General features: G+C 37.5%; 1 protein-coding gene across 1 annotated transcript in view; it reads right to left on the bottom strand.

Annotated features, from left to right (window-relative positions):
* LOC133540006 (juxtaposed with another zinc finger protein 1) overlaps positions 1-7,653 on the bottom strand; it is a 42,216-nt gene extending 34,563 nt beyond the window's left edge. Inside the window, exon 1 of the mRNA XM_061882459.1 lies at positions 7,376-7,653. Coding sequence (XP_061738443.1) covers positions 7,376-7,490 — 115 coding nt within the window. The 5' untranslated portion in view covers positions 7,491-7,653. The remainder of the gene's footprint in view (positions 1-7,375) is intronic.
* Between the last annotated feature and the right edge of the window lie 13,096 nt (positions 7,654-20,749).

The following is a 20,749-nucleotide window of genomic DNA, read 5'->3' on the forward strand; positions in this document are numbered from 1 at the left end:
CAACAAAACAAGCATATTTTTCTGGCATTATTGTAGGCTTAAAGTACGTCCACATCGCAGACATGCTCCCTTCGCTCCAGACAACCCTGTGCGCCATGCTTACATCATTGCAACATCCGGTTTCGGCAGCGCTGTTGCAGTAATCAGTCTTTTTTTGGTGGCTGAATTTTTTATGCATCACTAGTCAATAGTGTTCAAATAATAGGATATGTATGAATGTATGTGTGTGTGTGTATGTATATAAATATGTATATATATATATATATATATATATATATATATATACACATATATATATATATATATATATATATATATATATATATATATATACATATATATATATATATATATGTATATATACATATATATATATGTATATATACATATATATATATATATATACATATATATATATATATATATACATATATATATATATATATATATATATATATATACATATATATATATATATATATATATATATATATACATATATATATATATATATATATATATATATATATATATATATATATATATTAGGGGTGGGCAAATTAATGCGTTAATTACGAGTTAACTCATCAATCTATTAACGCCGACAATTATTTTATCGCACATTTGCGTATGTTGTTTACATGCTTTTATTTTGTTAACGCCTTTTCTTAACAAGATGGCTTCGGCGTCGAGGGGCTTTTGGTAAAGATGGAACATTTGGCAAAAATACCGGACAATTCTGCAAATTTCATGACTGGCTTACAGCATGGTCACTCCGGGATCACTTACGACCGCCAGACAATTCTGAATGTGGATAGATTGGGCCGTTTTGGACTGAATGACGCGTGCTTGCTAGACCGGCTAGCTAGCATGGGAATACTTTGTCGGCTACATCCAGCGGCCTGTGAAGCAGCGGAGTATATGTGTTGTCTTGTCTATTTATGAATAATGCAAACGAGGCATGTTGGCTGAGTTCTTAACGTTTGCTTTCAGAGCGTGCATATCACAACATACAAGATGCCGTCATGGCGACACAACCTATACCGGGCTACCGCGCATGCTCGTCACTCCTGTTGCATGCTGGGTAGGGTAGTTCTTTTTTTCCCTGGCTCATAACATCACAATATAGTACCATGTATATGATGCGTTCAGTTTATCAAAGCACCAAGAAAACAATCGGAAAATTCCCATCATATCGATTCCTAGATATAGTCATAATTATTTTAAGTGCACTACGCAGAATAAACACAACATTATTAATATTGCTACTACGGATAATTTGATCAAAAATTCCCTAAAACAGCCCACTACCTATAATATAGGTTTTTTAAACATAAGATCCCTGATAAAAAAAATGTTTCTGCTGTTACCTCAGAAATTGCCTGTTCAAATGTTATGATTGTGGCTCAGAGATTAGTATGTAGATTATATTTATTTTCCATAACAAACAGGATAACTTAAATGCCCTGGCAGTGGCAATAAGCTTAAATGTTTGTATTTACATTTTTTGAGTTGATTTTCATAAAATATGCTATTTAACTGCTACTGTTTAACAAGGACTGATTTAAATTGTGTTTGCACAACAAATGTTTTGGCGCTTTTGTTCATGTGGGTGAATATTCCAATAAAGGTACACTACACACTACTTTTGAATTCATTATTAAGCTTTGCGTATACAATGCAGTTAATCGTGATTAATCGGAGAAATAGTGCGATTAACTTCGATTAAAAATTTTTATCGTTGCCCAGCCCTAATATATATATATATATATCCTGTATATATATATACATACATATATACACACGTGTGTGTCTATATATACACATATACATATATATATATATATATATATATATATATATATATACACACATACTGTATATATATATATACACACACACACACACATATATATATATACACATACATATATACACACACACACACATACATACATACATATATATGGTGTACCCCGCCTTCTGCCCAATTGTAGCTGAGATAGGCGCCAGTGCCCCCTGCGACCCCAAAAGGGAATACGCGGTAGAAAATGGATGGATATATATATATATATATATGTATATATATATATATATGTATATATATATATATATACTGTATATATATATATATATGTATATATATATATATATGTATATATAAATATATCAATCAATCAATCAATGTTTATTTATATAGCCCCAAATCACAAATGTCTCAAAGGACTGCACAAATCATTACGACTACAACATCCTCGGAAGAACCCACAAAAGGGCAAGGAAAACTCACACCCAGTGGGCAGGGAGAATTCACATTCAGTGGGACGCCAGCGACAATGCTGACTATGAGAAACCTTGGAGAGGACCTCAGATGTGGGCAACCCCCCCCCTCTAGGGGACCGAAAGCAATGGATGTCGAGCGGGTCCAACATGATACTGCGAAAGTTCAATCCACAGTGGCTCCAAGACAGCAGCGAGAGTCCCGTCCACAGGAAACCATCTCGAGCGGATCAGCAGCGTAGAGATGTCCCCAACCGATACAGGCGAGCGGTCCATCCTGGGTCCCGACGAGCGGTCCATCCTGGGTCTCGACTCTGGACAGCCAGTACTTCATCCATGGTCATCGGACCGGACCCCCTCCACAAGGGAGGGGGGGACATAGGAGAAAGAAAAGAAGCGGCAGATCAACTGGTCTAAAAAGGAGGTCTATTTAAAGGCTAGAGTATACAGATGAGTTTTAAGATGAGACTTAAATGCTTCTACTGAGGTAGCATCTCGAACTGTTACCGGGAGGGCATTCCAGAGTACTGGAGCCCGAACGGAAAACGCTCTATAGCCCGCAGACTTTTTTTGAGCTCTAGGAATCACTAATAAGCCGGAGTCTTTTGAACGCAGATTTCTTGCCGGGACATACGGTACAATACAATCGGCAAGATAGGCTGGAGCTAGACCGTGTAGTATTTTATACGTAAGTAGTAAAACCTTAAAGTCACATCTTAAGTGCACAGGAAGCCAGTGCAGGTGAGCCAGTACAGGCGTAATATGATCAAACTTTCTTGTTCTTGTCAAAAGTCTAGCAGCCGCATTTTGTACCAACTGTAATCTTTTAATGCTAGACATTGGGAGACCCGAAAATAATACGTTACAGTAATCGAGACGAGACGTAACAAACGCATGGATAATGATCTCGGCGTCTTTAGTGGACAAAATGGAGCGAATTTTAGCGATATTACGGAGATGAAAGAAGGCCGTTTTAGTAACGCTTTTAATGTGTGACTCAAAGGAGAGAGTTGGGTCGAAGATAATACCCAGATTTTTTACAGAGTCACCTTGTTTTATTATTTGGTTGTCAAATGTTAAAGTTGTATTATTAAATAGAGGTCGGTGTCTAGCAGGACCGATAATCAGCATTTCCGTTTTTTTTGGCATTAAGTTGCAAAAAGTTAGCGGACATCCATTGTTTAATTTCATTAAGACACGCTTCCAACTGACTACAGTCCGGCGTGTTGGTCAGCTTTAGGGGCATGTAAAGTTGGGTGTCATCAGCATAACAGTGAAAGCTAATACCGTATTTGCGTATGACGTCACCTAGCGGCAGCATGTAGATGCTGAAGAGTACAGGGCCAAGGACCGAACCCTGGGGAACTCCACACGTTACCTTAACATAGTCCGAGGTCACACTGTTATAGGAGACGCACTGCATCCTATCAGTAAGATAAGAGTTAAACCATGACAGGGCTGAGTCCGAAATACCAATTCGTATTTTGATACGCTCTAATAAAATATTATGATCGACGGTATCGAAAGCAGCGCTAAGATCGAGGAGCAGCAACATAGATGACGCATCAGAGTCCATCGTTAGCAATAGATCATTAGTCAGTTTTGCGAGGGCTGTCTCAGTCGAGTGATTTGCCCTGAAACCGGATTGAAAGGTTTCACATAGATTGTTAAACGCTAAGTGCTCATTTAGCTGCTCTATATATATATATATGTATATATAAATATATATATATATATGTATATATATATGGTGTTTATGTTCACGATGATGTTCACTGTCCACATCATCGTGAACACTTCTTGTTGGTGGAGAATGAGGAAGTTTTGTTGTGTGTCTGATAAGGAAGCACGGAGACGGCCGCGTAAGCATGGGAGGAAATACATGTTGGAATTATTGGGCCGAATGTTAGCATAAGATTGGTAATAAAAGTTAAAAAGAGCGTCAGACTTTGACTTCTCCTGGAGGTTATATTACATTATGTTCCTTTTGTTTTCACATTAAAAAAAAACAAAAAACATTGTTGTTTTAGGTTTGGAGGCTTTTATTTTGCCATGGCGTGCATCATGACCAATTATGTTGAGTGGTAACCCTGGTATTGCATTTTTAAGCAAAAAATATTTCTGCACAGAATTTTTTTACACTGAATTTTTAAACGCACAAATTTTGCTAACAAATGTTTATTCAATTAAATTGTCAGCATAGTTAGTGTATGAAAATAAAAATAATTCAAAGAAACTCAGTTACATAAATTCAGTGTCCAAAAAAAACTTTAGGAAAAAGGAAACAAATGAACTTCCCTAAAAAGGGGCAACGAGTTGAAGTTTGCGAGGGGTTGAGATTAAAAACAGTATCACACACAAACGTGTTGAATGACAACAAATACATGTGAAAATACCTCAGGTGTGATGTAAATGCTGAGCCACCTTGGGGAGAAAGACACAGGTGTTACTTCCTTCCTAGAGTGGTCTCCGAGTTCGCACACTTACCCTTTTAAAGGCCTACTGAAATTAGATTTTCTTATTTAAACGGGGATAGCAGGTCCATTCTATGTGTCATACTTGATCATTTCGCGATATTGCCATATTTTTGCTGAAAGGATTTAGTAGAGAACATCCACGATAAAGTTTGCAACTTTCGGTGCTAAGAGAAATGCCCTGCCTCTACCGGAAGTCGCAGACGATGACGTCACATGTTTGATGGCTCCTCACATATTCACATTGTTTTTAATGTGAGCCTCCAAAAAAAGTGCAATGCGGACCGAGAAAACGGCAATTTCCCCATTAATTTGAGCGAGGATAAAAGATTTGTGTTTGGGGATATTGATAGCGACGGACTAGAAAAAAAGTTTTAAAAAAAACGCAATTGCATTGGGACGGATTCCGATGTTTTTAGACACATTTACTAGGATAATTCTGGGAAATCCCTTATCTTTCTATTGTGTTGCTAGTTTTTTATTGAGTTTAATAGTACTTGATAGTCGTGAGAGTGTCTCCACGGGGGTCTTGATGCGCAGTGTCTCAGGGGAGTCGACGGCAGCTATGGACGGCACAAGCTCAGCTTTTCTCCGGTAAGAACTGACTTTTTAACCACAATTTTCTCACCGAAACCTGCTGGTTGACATGTGGTCAGGAACCAATGTTTTCTTGATCTGATCCATAGGAAAGTTTCACCGCCAGGAATTTTAAACAAGGAATCACCGTGTGTTTGTGTGGCTAAAGGCTAAAGCTTCCCAACTCCATCTTTCTACTGTGACTTCTCCAATATTAATTGAACAAATTGCAAAAGATTCAGCAACACAGTTGTCCAAAAAACTGTATAATTATGCCGTTAAAGCAGACGACTTTTAGCTGTGTGCAGCGCTCATATTTCCTTAAAACCCGCGACGTCTTGCGTACACGTCATCATTACACGATGTTTTCAAGACGAAACTCCTGGGAAATTTAAAATTGTAATTAAGTAAACTAGAAAGGCCGTATTGGCATGTGTTGCAATGTTAATATTTCATCATTGACATATAAACTATCCGACTACGTGGTGGGTAGTAGTGGGTTTCAGTAGGCCTTTAAGTGGTAACCCTGGTATTGCATTTTTAAGCAAAAAATATTTCTGCACAGAATTTTTTTACACTAAATTTTTAAACGCACAAATTTTGCTAACAAATGTGAATTCAATTAAATTGTTAGCATAGTTAGTAGTGGTGTGGGAAAAAACAATTCGAATACAAATCGAATCGTTTACGTTGTGGGATTCAGAATCGATTCTCATTTTTTAAAAATCGATTTTTTATTTTATTTTTTTTTAATCAAACCAACAAACCACTACACAGCAATACCATAACAATGCAATCCAATTCCAAAACCAAACCTGACCCAGCAACACTCAGAACTGCAATAAACAGAGCAATTGAGAGGAGACAAACACGACACCAAAAGTAATGAAACAAAAATGAATATTATCAACAACAGTATTAGTATTAATTATAATTTCAGCATAGCAGTGATTAAAAATCCCTCACTGACATTATCATTAGATATTTATAAAAATAATAAAAAAGAACAATAGTGTCACAGTGGCTTACACTTGCATTGCATCTCATAAGCTTGACAACACACTGTGTCCAATGTTTTCACAAAGATAAAATAAGTCGTATTTTTGGTTCGTTTAATAGTTAAAACAAATTTACATTATTGCAATCAGTTGATAAAACATTGTCCTTCACAATTATAAAAACTTTTTTTTAAGAAAATCTACTACTCTGCTGGCATGTCAGCAGACTGGGGTAGATCCTGCTGAAATCCTATGTATTGAATGAATACAGAATCGTTTTGAATCGGAAAAATATCGTTTTTTAATCGAGAATCGAATCGAATCGAAAAAAATCGATATATAATCGAATCGTGAACCCAAGAATCGATATTTAATCGAATCGTGGGACACCCAAAGATTCACAGCCATAATAGTTAGTGTAGAAAAATAAAAAAAATAACAAGAATTCAAAGAAACTCAGTTACATAAATTCAGTGTCCAAAAAAACTTTTGGAATAAGGACACAAATGAACTTCCCTAAAAAGGGGCAACGAGTTGAAGTTTGCGTGGGGGTTGAGATTAAAAACAGTATCACACACAAACGTGTTAAATAACAACAAATACATGTGAAAATACCTCAGGTGTGATGTAAATGCTGAGCCACCTTGGGGAGAAAGACACAGGTGTTACTTCCTTCCTAGTGTGGTGTATGAGTTCGCACACTTAAACTTTTAAGTGCGTAAGTGAACGGCGCACTTGCGCACTTAAACATTGCTAAAGAGAATGTTAGCTGGGAACCCGACCCTGTTGTCTGCTAGGGATGCTAATTACGCTCATGTGCGACCCGAGTTGCCGTGGTAAAAGGTAACAATGGCGGCGAAATTAAACACATTTTCGTTTTAAACGGAATACAAGAAGAACGCAGTCTGCGGAGGCTCCGCGGACGCAACGAGAATAGCGGAACGCACCCAGGCGCGAGCTAGCTTGGAGCGGAGTTAGCAGCGCTAGCTTAGCCAGCTAGCTCCGCGTCCTCCGCTCCCCCTCCTCCAGCCCTCCAGGCCGACTCACCGATGTGATTGTCCTCGATGTGGACGATGAGCTCGGCGAGGGACTCGAACTGGAGCCCGCAGCCCCCGAACCTGCAGGAGTTGGAGAAGAAGGACGCAGCGGCGATGCCCGTCATGCTGGCCGTCGTTCACCGGGGCCAGGGGTTGCGGGAACGAGGGAGGGAGGAAAGGCAGGCAGGAGGCTTCGGGTCCGGGGGAGGGAGCGGGGCAGAGTGTGCAGCAGACACCGGGGCAGGCAGGCAGGACAGCGGCGGACGCAGCTGGAAGGCAAGCGAGGCGGTGGGGGTGGGGGTGGGCTAGGGAGGGGGCTGCCTGGTGGTAGTGACGTCATGACCTGCTTACCTGTCCGCGTATATCATCATTCATAACTAATATTATCATCATTCCAGTAGCTCCACCCACTCAGCTGATGACTTTATGCAATTCTTTAGTAAGAAAATTGAAGTCATTAGAAAGGAGATTAAAGACAATGCGTCCCAGCTACAACGGGGTTCTATTAACACTGACACGATTGTATATACGGCGGATACTGCCCTCCAAAATAGTTTCTCTCGTTTTGAGGAAATAACATTAGAGGAATTGTTACAACGTGTAAATGGAATAAAACAAACAACATGTTTACTTGACCCTCTTCCTGGGAAACTGATCAAGGAGCTCTTTGTATTATTAGGTCCATCAGTGCTAAATATTATAAACTTATCACTTTCCTCGGGCACTGTTCCCCTAGCATTCAAAAAAAGCGGTTATTCATCCTCTTCTTAAAAGACCTAACCTCGATCCTGACCTCATGGTAAACTACCGACCGGTGTCTCACCTTCCCTTTATCTCGAAAATCCTCGAAAAAATTGTTGCGGAGCAGTTAAATGAACACTTAGCGTCTAACAATCTATGTGAAACCTTTCAATCCGGTTTCAGGGCAAATCACTCGACGGAGACAGCCCTCGCAAAAATGACTAATGATCTATTGCTAACGATGGATTCTGATGCGTCATCTATGTTGCTGCTCCTCGATCTTAGCGCTGCTTTCGATACCGTCGATCATAATATTTTATTAGAACGTATCAAAACACGAATTGGTATGTCAGACTTAGCCCTGTCTTGGTTTAACTCTTATCTTACTGATAGGATGCAGTGTGTCTCCCATAACAATGTGACCTCGGACTACGTTAAGGTAACGTGTGGAGTTCCCCAGGGTTCGGTCCTTGGCCCTGCACTCTTCAGCATCTACATGCTGCCGCTAGGTGACATCATACGCAAATACGGTGTTAGCTTTCACTGTTATGCTGATGACACCCAACTCTACATGCCCCTAAAGCTGATCAACACGCCGGATTGTAGTCAGCTGGAGGCGTGTCTTAATGAAATTAAACAATGGATGTCCGCTAACTTTTTGCAACTCAACGCCAAAAAAACGGAAATGCTGATTATCGGTCCTGCTAGACACCGAACTCTATTTAATAATACAACTCTAACATTTGACAACCAAACAATTAAACAAGGCGACACGGTAAAGAATCTGGGTATTATCTTCGACCCAACTCTCTCCTTTGAGGCACACATTAAAAGCGTTACTAAAACGGCCTTCTTTCATCTCCGTAACATCGCTAAAATTCGCTCCATTCTGTCCACTAAAGACGCTGAGATCATTATCCATGCGTTTGTTACGTCTCGCCTCGACTACTGTAACGTATTATTTTCGGGTCTCCCCATGTCTAGCATTAAAAGATTACAGTTGGTACAAAATGCGGCTGCTAGACTTTTGACAAGAACAAGAAAGTTTGATCATATTACGCCTGTACTGGCTCACCTGCACTGGCTTCCTGTGCACTTAAGATGTGACTTTAAGGTTTTACTACTTACGTATAAAATACTACACGGTCTAGCTCCATCTTATCTTTCCGATTGTATTGTACCATATGTCCCGGCAAGAAATCTGCGTTCAAAGGACTCCGGCTTATTAGTGATTCCCAAAGCCCAAAAAAAGTCTGCGGGCTATAGAGCATTTTCCGTTCGGGCTCCAGTACTCTGGAATACCCTCCCGGTAACAGTTCGCGATGCCACCTCAGTAGAAGCATTTAAGTCTCACCTTAAAACTCATTTGTATACTCTAGCCTTTAAATAGACTCCCTTTTTAGACCAGTTGATCTGCCGTTTCTTTTCTTTTTCTTCTATGTCCCACTCTCCCGTGTGGAGGGGGTCCGGTCCGATCCGGTGGCCATGTACTGCTCGCCTGTGTATCGGCTGGGGACATCTCTGCGCTGCTGGTCCGCCTATGCTTGGGATGGTTTCCTGCTGGCTCCGCTGTGAACGGGACTCTCGCTGCTGTGTCTTAGATCCTCTTTGGACTGGACTCTCGCGACTGTGTTGTATCTATTGTGGATTGAACTTTCACAGTATCCTGTTAGATCCGCTCGACATCCATTGCTTTCCTCCTCTCTAAGGTTCTCATAGTCATCATTGTCACCGACGTCCCACTGGGTGTGAGTTTTCCTTGCCCTTATGTGGGCCTACCGAGGATGTCGTGGTGGTTTGTGCAGCCCTTTGAGACACTAGTGATTTAGGGCTATATAAGTAAACATTGATTGATTGATTGATCATAGAGGAAGATGGTCAAAAGTAGAAAAACCCCAAAATGATCATATTTAGTGGAGGAATATACAGTAGGTTGTTTTACACACACACATACATATACATACACACACACACACACACACACACACATACATACATACATACATATATATATATATATATATATATATATATATATATATATACATACATACATACATACATATACACATACATATATTGCCCTCTCAACGGAAGGTGCTTACAGACATCAGTCGTTTACCAAGCAAAGGTGACACGCAAGAACATTAACACATCCGACACGTACGTAGGATTAACCGAAGGAGCGTTCAAAACAAGATGGAATAATCACAACGCCTCCTTTAGAAACCAGACTTTGCGGAATTCTACAGAACTCAGCAAACACATTTGGAACCTCAAAGACAATAATGTTGAATATTCAATAACATGGCAACTTCTTGCATCCAGCACACCTTACAACAGTGGTAATAAAAGATGCAACCTATGCTTAAAAGAGAAACTGTTTATTATATATCATCCAGATCTATCATCCCTCAACAAGCGCAGTGAAATCATTTCAACATGCCGCCACAGACGGAAACACCTCCTAGGTAACACATGAGCCAATCACCACACCCTACGCCTGCTTGTACCCACCCACTCTGTGCCCTATATAAACCATTGTATGTGAATGCTTCCATTAAACGCTCCTGATGATTGAGGGAACCCCTCATGAAACAGTTCTGTAGAGATGAAGTAGTCTTGTGATTTTTTCCCACACCTACATATTGCGCTCTACCACGGTATCGAGCACTATTCTCTGGATAATCCAATCAAGACACATACATATATATACACATACATACATATATATATACATACATATATATATACACATACATACATATATATATACATACATATATATACACATACATACATATATATATTTTTATATACATATATATATACACATATACGCACACAGATACATATATACACGTATATATATACACATATATACATATACATATATATACATATATATGTATAGATATACATAAATACAATTATACAGAAATATATAAATAAAATGATAAATGGGTTGTACTCGAATAGCGATTTTCTACCTTAAGGTACTCAAAGCGCTTTGACACTACTTCCACATTTACCCATTCACACACTGATGGAGGGAGCTGCCATGCAAGGTGCTCACCAGCACCCATCAGGAGCAAGGGTGAAGTGTCCTGCTCAGGACACAACGGATGTGACGAGGTTGGTACTAGGTGGTGATTGAACCAGGGACCCTCGGGTTGCGCACGGCCACTGCGCCACGCCGTCCCTTATGTATATACACATATATACACGTATATATATATATATATATATATATATATATATACATATATATATATATATACATATACACATACACATATATATATATACATACATTTATATGATATATATATATGTATAAATAAATACAATACACACACATATCTATATATATATACAGTATACATATATATATACACACATATACATATATACATGTACACATATACAGTATATGTATATATAATATATATATATATATATGCATGGATATACATAAATACAATTATACACACATATACAGTACATATACACACACACATACATATATATATAAATATACATATGCATATATACATATATAAGTATTAAAGTTTTAACCTATTGGTATTGTCTCTGTATTTATTTAACATGGTTTATATAATACATAGATGTTTTCTCAACCTTGTTAATGTTGTAATATTGTAATACATATATACATATGTATATACATATACACAAATATATATACATATTTATACACATATATATATATATATATATATATATAAAACTATATATACATATATATATACATATACATATATATATATATATATATATATATATATATATATATATATATATATATATATATATATATATATATATATATATATATATATATATATATATATATATATATATATATATATATATATATATATATATATATATATAGAGGGGGGGTTCCCACATGTGGGCTCTACCGAGGATGTCGTTGTGGTTTGTGCAGCCCTTTGAGACACTAGTGAATTCACTGATTGATTGATTTATATATATATATAGATCTATATATAGATATATATATATCTATATATATATATCTATATATATATATATATAGATCTATATATATATATATAGATATATATATATCTATATATATATATATATATATATATATATATATTTATATATATATATATAGATCTATATATATATATAGATATATATATATCTATATATATATCTATATATATATAGATATATATATAGATATATATCTATATATATAGATATATATATATATATATATATATATATCAATCAATCAATCAATGTTTACTTATATAGCCCTAAATCACTAGTGTCTATATAGGTGAAATAACATATTTGTATATTTTTCATATGTACTGTGACTGCGTGGGTTCCCTCCGGGTACTCCGGCTTTCCCCCACCGCCAAAAACATACACCTAGGGTATTTTCACATTTTGCACCCTCTTCTTCAGTTAACTATGCTTTTGTTGTTGTTTTAGTTTTAAATTGTGCCCCAATTCTAAAGAGCACCTCTTTTTATATTTTCACTTTTTTAACGCCTTCAAAAAAATGTTTCTCTTCAACCTTAATGTTATATATTGTATCAAATATTAAAAATATTAAATGTCTCACTTATTTTTGTTTGTAATTAAGGTAATTTTAGATGCCCCATGTCAATTTGTCTTTCAAGAAAACATACACTTGTTTTTAACAGTGTAGTTGTGGGTTACCCAAACTTGAAATTGTTAGTTTTCATTGGATCACAAGGAAAATTATGTAAACCACAGGTGTCAAACTCAAGGTCCAGAGCTCAAATGTGGCCCATGAACGCCTGGAAAAAATGTGCGCCAATAAAATACTTAATCTTTCTTACAAAATGTATTTGTTCTTTTAATTTGGACAATAAAATTGCATGTACTACATATAATTGTTGATATTTTTAACTTTAATATTTGTTCCGGCTATAATTCTTAAATCATCGTGCATCCCAACCATTTTTTCTTCAACTATAAATACTTGAATATCTCCTTTGCTTTGGATTTTACAGCAATTATTGATCGATTTGTACCTAAAAAAAAAATATATATATATATATATATATATATATATATATATATATATATATATATATATATATATATATATATATATATATATATATATATATATAATGTCCAAATAGGTAGCCTACTGTGCAATATCTTCCTGAGGCTATTGTACATTAATGTTCATACATATTCACCCAATAAAAATGCATTTGCAGTAAATTCTTGATTGTCACGTACTCGGCTCCACTTCACACTTAAAAACACTATGATGATTTTCCTCTTTTGTTGAACACTCATGATAAAGGATAATTGCCTTTTTTGCGGAACTTTGCCCATCATTACCAATCCTTAAGAGAGAAGAATACACGTATTTACATTTTCTGTGCATTCAAAATAGTGAAAAACTGCTAGTGCGAGGCAGCTAACATTGCAGGTAAGGGTAGTCATCTATTCCGCCTAAAAACTACTCTAAAAACATTTTTTTTAAATGCCATTAATGCTCTGTTTACCAAGTTATAGCGACATTGTTATTTTAAGAGCTAACGCAGAGGAACTACTTTTCTGGCATTGAGAAATCACCATGTTCGCACTGCTCCTCTGACCACTAGCTAGCAGCTAGTTTAAGCTAATAACAAAAAACAAAGAAATAAAAATAAGGATTTTAAACAGCTTCTACTGTAGTGACTTTGTAAAAGTTCATGATAGATTATAAATCAAGCTGGCAAATTGGTCGTCTTCAAAAATCAACATGCTTCCCCAACTTGACACTAGTTGCCCCTCAACAAATGGAACGTGGCATAAAACCTGACAACGTCGCTCGCAAGAATTATATATCTGTCGAGGAAAGATTATTCTAATTTTAGATGCTCATTGAGAGGACAACTGCTGAAAGATACAGCCATCCTATCAGTCGGCATTCTAGTGAGAGTGGACTTTGCAAGTTGTATGTTTTTATTTGAAATATTTAGCAAGAATGCTACAAAGCTCTCACAAAACCTTTCATTAGTGTCAGCAAACACAGAAAGTGCTCTTTATGTTGTTGACGAGAGCAGAGTTCCAAGCAAAAAGTGACGTTCATGCTTAAAATGACCAAAATACTGGGAATATTACATGTTATTATGAATTTGCCTGTTACTACTTACAGCATGACGGTGTTTGAGGTTTTTCAGAGGGCTTTTTATAGGCAGGATAGATCGTATTCCCAATACCTGCCCCTCACTAGCAGTTTTTCACTCTTAAGAATGCACAGAAATGGGAAATACATGTTCTTGTCTCACATCAGGTGTGTGGATGATGCAAATTAAACATTTAAAAAAGGATTGTTTTATTTCATTTTCAGTAAGTATGTAAAAGATGCACATTTCATAATACTGTATGATCAACATAAAAGAAACTAAAACAACTACGGCACGTCATCAATGGCAGTGGTTCTCAATCTTTTTTCATTGATGTACCCCCTGTCAAAAATGTTTTAATTCAAGTACCCCCTAATCAGAGCAAAGCATTTTTGGTTGAAAAAAAGAGATAAAGAAGTAAAATACAGCACTATGACGTCAGTTTCTGATTTATTAAATTATATAACAGTGCAAAATATTGCTCACTTGTAGTAGTCTGTTTTAAACTATTTGGAAAAAAAGATATAAAAATAACTAAAAACTTATTGAAATATAAACAAGTGATTCAATTATAAATAAATATTTCTACACATAGAAGTAATCAACTTAAAGTGCCCTCTTTGGGGATTGTAATAGAGATCCATCTGGATTCATGAACTTAATTCTAAACATTTTTTTCCCAAAAAAAGAAATCTTTAACAACAATATTTATGGAACACGTCCACAAAAAATCTACCTGTCAACACTGAATATTGCATTGTTGTATTTTTTTCACAGTGAATTAACTTACAATCATATTTTGTTGAAGTATTATTCAATAAATATAGGATTTTTGAATTGTTGCTATTTTTAGAATATTTAAAAAAATCTCACGTATCCCTTGGCATACCTTCAGGTACCCCCAGGGGTACGCGTACCGCCATTTGAGAACCACTGATCTATGGCTATATTTAAAAATAATTAACGTGATTGCTCTTCTCGCGAGTAATTTATGAGAGCTGCCGCCTTCCAAATGACTGGAAATAGCTCAGGAAAATTTTGTATCTTTTAGTAAATAAATTCTGCTGTTTTTATTGTTTATTTATTGACAATATTTACCACTGGGCCCTGATTTGTAGTTATTCATTAAACGCAAACCTTCCTTATTTTTGTGATTTATCATTCATTGATAGGCGCCAGCGCCCCCCGCAACCCCAAAAGGGAATAAGCGGTAGCAAATGGATGGATGGATGGATGACTCCCATAAAAAATATAAGCTAGTACGTCTTTGTGTGTATCAATATTTAAATGGAAGTTCCATCGCGCGCAGGCAACAACACAACCCCATCTATAAAGTTTACTCATTAATGCGACCCTATAATGGTTCAGTTGAGAGAACTTTGGATGTGTTTATGGTTTTGTGAGCGTGCGTGTCTGTGTGTGTTTGGCTCCCAGAGAGAGGAGAATGTTCTTAACTCACTGATGGTGGTTGTCTGTTAATCGACCATTAAAGCGGGCCGCCATAAACCAGCGACTTGGGCAAACTCAGCAGTGACATGGCAGGAGCACACTTTGTTTTTTTTCCCCCTCGCTGATCTATAAATAAAGTTACGGTGCAGCAAACACATGCAAGCATTACATCACATATCATTGCATTCTTCATTGACTTACACCTGTGGTTCTCAAATGGGGGTACGCGTACCCCTGGGGGTACTTGAAGCTATGCCAAGGGGTACGTGAGATTTGCTTTTAAATATTCTAAAAATATCAGCAATTCAAAAATCCTTTATAAATATATTTATTGAATACTTCAACAAGATATGAATGTAAGTTCATAAACTGTGAAAAGAAATGCTACGATGAGCTAGATTTTTTGTGGACATGTTCCATAAATATTGATGTTAAAGATTTCTTTTTTTGTGAAGAAATGTTTAGAATTAAGTTCATGAATCCAGATGGATCTCTATTACAATCCCCAAAGAGGGCACTTTAAGTTGATGATCACTTCTATGTGTAGAAATCTTTATTTATAATTGAATCACTTGTTTATTTTTAACAAGTTTTTAGTTATTTTTATATCTTTTTTTCCAAATAGTTCAAGAAAACCTCTAAAATGAGTAATATTTTGTACTGTTATACAATTTAATAAATCAGAAACTGATGACATAGTGCTGTATTTTAATTCTTTATCTTTTTTTTCAACCAAACATGCTTTGCTCTGATTAGGGGGTACTTGAATTAAAAAAATTATCACTGAAAAAAGGTTGAGAACCAGTGACTTAGACCACAGCTCGTCACTGTTCCTGCACAACTTTATTGTACACATTTTCAGCGTGCTTGTAAGTCATCCATCGTTCGCAGGGCTGAAAAAAGTCAAAGCATGCAGGGGCCATTTTGACGTGTTTTTATTCTGTAACAAAATGCTAAAAACATAATTCCATCCATCCATTTTTTTACCGCTTATCCCTTTCGGGGTCCTAGAGGGGTGCTGGAGCCTATCTCATTTTTTATATGTAAAGATACACCTTTGTGTCAGCTTTGTATTATGACTACGTTTACACTGCAGGCCAAATCAGATTTTTCCAGCTGACCGTAAAATGTGATCTTCATCAGACTCCAGTGTAAACACGCACAGGCCCCAATGCATGCACAAGAAGTTGACTGGATTCTGTAAATGAACAAGGAAGTTGAGACTACTACAAAGTAAAATAAAAACCGCCACACTTTAAAAATTAGTTTTTTATGTGAATATAAATGAAAGTAATATGATGCATGCATGGATGTATAGAGTGTAGGGTTGTCCCAATAAAAATATTTTGGTACCACAAAACTTTCCTCCAGAAGGTCTTATATTTGTCCATGTGATGTCAGATTAAACAATAATTGAGTTGTTTGGCCACAATACCCAGCAATATGTTTGGAGGAGAAAAGGTGAGGCCTTTAATCCCAGGAACACCATGTCTACCGTCAAACATGGTGGTGGTAGTATTACGCTTGGGGTCTGTTTTGCCAATGCAACTGCCGCTTTACAGAGAGTAAATGGAAAAAAAGGAAAAAGGAAGATTTCCCCCAAATTCTTCAGGACAATCTAAAATCATCAGCCCGGAGGTTGGGTCTTCGGCGCAGTTGGGTGTTCCAACAGGACAATGACCCCAAACACATGTCAAAAGTGGTAAAGGAATGGCTAAATCAGGCTAGAATTAAGGTTTTAGAATGGCCTTCCCAAAATCCTGATGTGAACGTGTGGACAATGCTGAAGAAACAAGTCCATGTCAGAAAACCAACATATCCAGCTAAACTGCACCAATTTTGTCTAAAATGGTCAAAAATTCAACCAGAAGCTTGTCAGAAGCTCGCGGATGGCTACCAAAAGCGCCTTATTGCAGTGAAACTTGCCAAGGGACATGAAACCAAATATAAACATTGCTGTATGTATACCTTTGACCCAGCAGATTTGGTCACATTTTCAGTTGACCCATAATAAATTCATAAAAGAACCAAACTTCATGAATGTTTTTTGTGACAAACAAGTATGTGCATCAATCACTCTATCACAAAAAAATAGAGTTGTAGAAATTATTGGAAACTCAAGACAGCCATGACATTATGTTCTTTACAAATGAATGTAAACTTTTGACTATGACTGTATATACATATACAGACATATACATATATGAATACATAAATGTGGCCTGCGGGCCTGCCGCGGAACGGGGTATGCCAGGACCGGCCTCAAAGTCAGCGACAGGTGCGTATATGGCCCAGGTGGGCCTTGTCATCTAATCACCTGTTGCCCTATATAAGCAGCAGCCAGTAGGAGAGAGGTGTGGGAGCAGGCGTGAGAGCGAGAGCGTGCCTGTCACAGACAAAAGAACACTTGCTGGAAAGCAACCTGCAGTAATTATTGAAAAATAAAACTGTATTGTAACTATGAACCGGGCTCTCATGTCAGTGCGTGGTGGTCTGGAGGACCCACAGAAGGGCAACCTCCACAATATTATGTATTACACATTAGTGATTAGTATTACTTGTGATGTCAAATTATCTTTTTTTTTTCTTAAACAGATTACCGTATTTCCTTCAATAGCCACTGGGCATGTAATATGCGCCTGCCTTGAATTACTGCCGGGTAAAACTCGCTCCCCAAATTTATTAGCGCATGCTTACTTTTACCGCCGGGTCAAATTCGTGACGACACGAGTGACGCTTCCCCTGCGGTCGTTTTCAAAATGCGGAGGAGTTTTATTTTGCTATTACTATGTGTAAACCAGGTGTCTTGTTCCACAGCCATACAGATCCCACTAATAGTTGTGATATTAAACAATTTTAACACTCTTACTAATATGCTCCACACTCTGTGAACCCTACCCAAACAAGAATAACAAACACATTTCTGGAGAACATTGGCTCTGTAACACATTATAAACGCAACATGAGAATTAACCAGAATTCCAATGCATCCATGACTCTTGGCTATGTTATACACCAGCTAGCACCAAGCCCCACCTCCCCACGCCCACCCTCTCCGTGCGTTGGTTGAGGTGGGCGGGTTTGGGGGACGCATGTGTAATATAGCCAAGAGTCATGAATGCATTGGAATTCTGGGTAATTCTTATGTTGCGTTTATAATGTGTTACAGAGCCAATGTTCTCCAGAAATGTGTTTGTTATTCTTGTTTGGTTATGGTTCACAGAGTGTGGCGCATATTAGTAAGCGTTTTAAAGTTGTTTATATCACAACCATCAGTGTAAAAAGTATGGCTGTTGACTAAGTATGCATGGCAATCTCGTATGAAAAACAGCGAAACGCATGAGTCCTACCGGCACGGAGATAGCATGGTGTAAAGGTGGGCCTGATGACATGTTGTAGAGCAGGGGTGTCAAACTCAAATACAGAGTTGGTCAAAATTTGAAACTGAACAAATCCGCGGGGCAAGGTTGAACAAATTAACCTTTTAATAGGGACCCAAAGAAGTTTTACATTGAATATTAAACAAGCAAGGCTTATGTAGCTTTATAGTCACATACAAAATCGAGTTTCAAATTATAATAATGAGTAAAATATATCAATGGCATATCAAATGAAATGTAAATAAAAATTGGGGGTGCGGGGTTTGGTGGTAGCGGGGGTGTATATTGTAGCGTCCCAAAAGAGTTAGTGCTGAAAGGGGTTCTGGGTATTTCTTCTGTTGAGTTTATGTTGTGCTACGGTGCTGATGTTCTCCCGAAATGTGTTTGTCATTCTTGTTTGGTGTGGCTTCACAGTGTGGCGCAAATTTGTAAAAAGTGTTAAAGTTGTTTATACGGCCACCCTCAGTGTGACCCTTATGGCTGTTGATCAAGTATGCCTTGCATTCACTTGTGTGTGTTAAAGCAGCATATATTATGTGACTGGACCGGCACGAAAAAGCGGACGTGACGACAGGCTGTAGAGGACGCTAAAGGCAGTGCCTTCAAGGCACGCCCCCAATATTGTTGTCCGGGTGGAAATCGGGAGAAATTCGGAAGAATGGTTGCCCCGGGAGATTTTCGGGAGGGGCACTGAACTTTGGGAGTCTCCCGGGAAAATCGTGAGGGTTAGCAAGTATGAGTATCAGCGGTGAATACAGTGTTACAGAGGCATCGCCGCTGTATAATACCAGCGGCCCAGCTCTAATCTTAATTTGATATTACCTCAAGGGCCAAATGAAATTACACGGCGGGCCAAATTTGGCCCACGGGCCAGAGTTTGACACCCATGTTATAGAGCAGGGGTAGGGAACCTATGGCTCTAGAGCCAGATGTGGCCCTTTTGATGACTGCATCTGGCTCTCGGATAAATCTGAGCTGACATTGCTTAACAGGATAAGTAATGAATAATTCCACTTGTAATCATCCATCCATCCATCCATTTTATAGTGTTAAAAATAACATTCAAAATATAAAACATTCTCATGCATTTTTATGTTCAAGAAGTTGCGTTAATGGTAAGAAGTAATTTATTTATTATTGGTTAGTGTTGCTCTTGCCCTCCTGGGGGTTCTTCAGACCACCAAACACCGACATGAGAGCCTGTTTTAGGGTAAAATATTGTTTTATTTTTTTCAATTAGTATCTCAGTTGCTTTCCAGCAATTTTCTCTCCTCCTGGCTGCTGCTTATAACAGAGCGACAGGTGAGTAGATAAAAAGGCCCAGGTGGGCCCTCTACGCACCTGTCGCTGATTTCGAGGCCGGTCCTGGCAACATCCCGCTTTGCTGCAGGCCCGCAGGCCACGCCCCTTCCACAGTTTGCTTCAGAATAACAATGTTATTACAAAGAATAAGAGACCCATTATACTCTGGAAATGTTGGTCTTATTTAAAAATGCACGCGTTTAGTTGTGTTCAGTGTTAAAAAAAAATATTATACGGCTCTTAGGGAAATATATTTTAAAATATTTGTCTTCTTGGCTCTCTCAGCCAAAAAGGTTCCCGACCCCTGTTGTAGAGCATTGGTCCCCAACCACCCAGCCAGGGCCGCAGAAG

The sequence above is a fragment of the Nerophis ophidion genome, linkage group LG21, assembly GCF_033978795.1.
Source record: "Nerophis ophidion isolate RoL-2023_Sa linkage group LG21, RoL_Noph_v1.0, whole genome shotgun sequence".
NCBI classification, from domain to species: domain Eukaryota; kingdom Metazoa; phylum Chordata; class Actinopteri; order Syngnathiformes; family Syngnathidae; genus Nerophis; species Nerophis ophidion.